General features: G+C 53.3%; 1 protein-coding gene across 1 annotated transcript; it reads right to left on the minus strand.

Moving 5' to 3' along the window:
• Positions 1–1,830: 1,830 nt before the first annotated feature.
• TBCC (tubulin folding cofactor C) lies at positions 1,831–3,192 on the minus strand. Its single transcript, XM_030797594.1, has one exon. The coding sequence runs from the start codon at positions 3,048–3,050 to the stop codon at positions 2,010–2,012; it is 1,041 nt and encodes a 346-aa protein (XP_030653454.1). The 5' UTR covers positions 3,051–3,192; the 3' UTR covers positions 1,831–2,009.
• Positions 3,193–3,395: the final 203 nt, after the last annotated feature.

Below are 3,395 nucleotides of genomic sequence, written 5' to 3' on the forward strand. Positions count from 1 at the left end.
CTCAAGATAGTCTCCTGCCTCAGCCTCCCAAGTAGCTGAGATTACAAGCGTGTGCCACCATGCCCGGCTAATTTTTGTATTTTTAGTAGTGACGAGGTTTCACCCTGTTGGCCAGGCTGGTCTCGAACTCCTGACCTCAGGTGAGCTGCCTGCCTCGGCCTCCCAAAGTGCTGGGATTACAGGCATGAGCCACCGCGACTGGCGCCACCCCCTTTCTTTTTCTTTTCTTTTGATACAGTCTTGCTCTGGAAATGCAACGGCACAATAATGGCTCACTGCTACCTCTTCTTGCCAAGTTCAAAGGATTCTCATGACTCGGCGTCCCGAGCAGCTGGGATTACAAACACGCACCACCACCCAGCAATTGGAAGACCAAGGGGGACAGATTGCTTGAGCTCAGGAGTTCAAGATCAGCCTGGGCAACATGGCGAAGCCCTCTCTACCAAAAATACACAAATTAGCCGGGGGTGATGGGGTGCACCTGTAGTCCCAGCTACTTGGGAGGCTGAGGTTGGAGGATCTGTTGAGCCCAGAAGGTCCTTGACCCAGACCCTGTCTCAAAGAAACAAAGGGAAAAAAAAGGACTGGGCAGTGGCTCACGCCTGTAATCCCAAGACTTTGGAAGGCTGAGGCAAGTGGACCAGCCAAGGTCAGGAGTTCAAGACCAGCCATGCCAACATGGTGTAATCCTGTCTCTACTAAAAATACAAAAAATTAGCCAGGCATGGTGGCGGGCACCTGTAATCCCAGCTGCTCGAGAGGTTGAGGCAGGAGAATCACTTGAACCAGGGAGGCTGAGGTTGCAGTGAGCTGAGATCACACCATTGCACTCCAGCCTGGGCAACAAGAGCAAAACTCCGTCTCAAAAAAAAAAAAAAAAGACACAGGTGAAGAGTGATGGCTCTCCAAAGGAACTGAATGGCTAGGGACAAAGGAATTACCTATGGTTTTTTGTTTGTTTGTTTTTGAGACAGAGTCTCGCTGACACCCAGGCTGGAGTGCAGTGGCGTGATCTCGGCTCACTGCAACCTCTGCCTCCCAGGTTCAAGCAGCTCTCCTGAGTAGCTACGGATGTGAACTATCATGCCCAGCTAATTTTTGTGTTTTCAGTACACACGGGGTTTCACCTGGCACCTGGTCTCCAACTCTTGACCTCAAGTGATCCGCCCACCTCAGCCTCCCAAAGTGCTGGGGTTGCAGGCGTGAGCCCCCGGGCTCAGCCCTGTAATTTATTAAACATGTATCTATACCCTGACACCGTTGGTTCCTGTCTATAGTCCGAGTGTTTTGGGAGGCCGAGGCAGGAGAATTGCTTGAGGTCAGGAGTTCGAGACCAGCCTGGACAACATAAGGCGAGCCCATCTCTTTAAAAAAAAACAAAAAAAACAACAACAAACAAACCCATGTATTTATTGAAGACCTACTTTATTATGCACCGTGATGTTTCAAATACCACAAACCATTACAAAGCAACATAATCACCTTCCTTCCCCCTTATTACTTCAAACCGTTGTGGTAAAAATAAAGCTCTGGCATGGTGGCTCACGCCTGTAATGCCAGCACTTTGGGAAGCCGAGGCGGGTGGATCACCTGTGGTCGGGAGTTCGAGAGCAGCTTGGACAACATGGCGAAACTCCGTCTCTACTAAAAATACAAAAATTAGCATGGTGGCGCGCGCCTGTAATCCCAGCTGCTCGGGAGGCTGACGCATGAGAATCACTTGAACCCAGGAGGCGGAGGCTGCAGTGAGCCTAGATCACGCCACTGCACTCCAGCCCGGGTGACGGAGTAAGACTCCATCTCAAAGGCATGACCAAAATAGCAAAAATGTTTTAGTATTATACCTGTTACGAATTTAATGGAAATTACAAGTAGGAGCCCATCACAATATGAAGCCTTAAAATGCTTAAAACATACAGTGTGACAATAAGTAAACTTCGAGACCCAATAAGGGGGAAAGTCCAACGTGGAAAGTATTTGGTAGGAATGAAGAACAGAGTGACAACTGCTTAGTCCCACTGGATATTTCGCTCCTCTTCAGGAAGAATACTCCAGTTTGGGGAGGCCATATCCCGGGCCAGCCAGTTAAAATCGTCAACATCGTTCCAGTTATTTTTGCTCCTATCTAAACCGGAGCTCTCGAAGTCCTTGTCGATCTCCGGGTAGCTCCAGGTGTAAGGGGCGAACTGGATCCCACTGCAGTCCTCCACGATGGCCCTGCTGGTCACCTGCAGGAAGATGCGGGTGTCTTTCGTACTGTGTATGCGGAGCTGTTGGCAGGCCACTGCCAGCACGCAGTCACTGCAGTCCTCCAGGAAAACAGAGGTGGTCACCGGACCGCAGAGCAGCTTGCAGCTGTGGGCCTTGGTTAGCCGCAGGGTGTTGGGATTTCCATACAGTCTGACTGTGCAGTTGCTCAGTTCGGTCAAAAGGACGTCGCGCTGGTGCAACTCGCTGGCTCTCTTCTCCAAGACTTGGGACTCCAGGCTGGAGAAACCGCAGAGCCAGCTGGAGCCGAGGTCTCCTTCCGCCTTCTTGGGCAGCGGGGAGTCCTGTATGCTTTCAACTGCCGGGGAGATGCCAGGAGCCGCATCTACTTTGGTAGACGAAGCAGCATCCTTTCTCCGGGTCTTGAAAGCGAAACGCTTCTTGGGCTGCAGCTCCCGGCGCCGCTCGGCCAGGGCCGCCTGCAGCCGCGCCAGTACCTCTTGTCCCTGCCGCAGGTCGTAAGCGGCTAGGAAAAAAACTGAGTCGTTGATAAGTTTCTGCAGCCCCTGGAGCCGAGAGGCCGCCTCCTCCAGCCGCTCGACCGACTCCGCGCGCTCCAGAAGCTCTTCCACGGCCGCTCGCTCCCGAGCAAAGGTGGCGGCGAAAAAGCGGCTGTTCTCCTTCTCTACCTCCTGGTTCTGCCGCTTTTGTTTCCGCCTTTCCATTTCCAGCTGCCGCTCTTGTTCGCGTCTCTGAAGCCGTTCAGGCACCAGGCTGAGGTCACGCTGGGACTCCATGTCCCCAGTCCTGACAGCAGCGGCGGAGCAACTAACGGACTCCATATTGACTTCAAGCTTCCTCTCTCTTGTCTTCCCTCCTCCGGGCGCGCTCTCCGTGAGGCCTCCCACCAACGCGTCCGGTGATTGGCCTAACACGATGATGTCAGACCCCCGGCCTTATTTTCTTCGCCTATTGGTTCCTCTGCGTCGGAGGGGGCGGGGAGACGGGGCGGGGCCGACTGACTATGGGGTGGGAAGACAAAGGTTCTTGTGGATGGGTGGGGGTGGGGTGGGCTGGGAGGCAGGCGGGGGAATCTTTTTTTCCTCTTAAAGGGGCAGGACTTATATCCGGGATTGTGGGGTGAGTTGCAGCAGCGGCAGCTGCACATGTGGGTTTGTTTATAAGAA

This window comes from Nomascus leucogenys, chromosome 17 (genome assembly GCF_006542625.1).
Source record: "Nomascus leucogenys isolate Asia chromosome 17, Asia_NLE_v1, whole genome shotgun sequence".
In the NCBI taxonomy this organism is placed as follows: domain Eukaryota; kingdom Metazoa; phylum Chordata; class Mammalia; order Primates; family Hylobatidae; genus Nomascus; species Nomascus leucogenys.

What these genes read in the sequence shown, in the direction of transcription:
- TBCC (XM_030797594.1), bottom strand. Translation starts at nt 3,050, where the DNA reads ATGGAGTCCGTTAGTTGCTCCGCCGCTGCTGTCAGGACTGGGGACATG.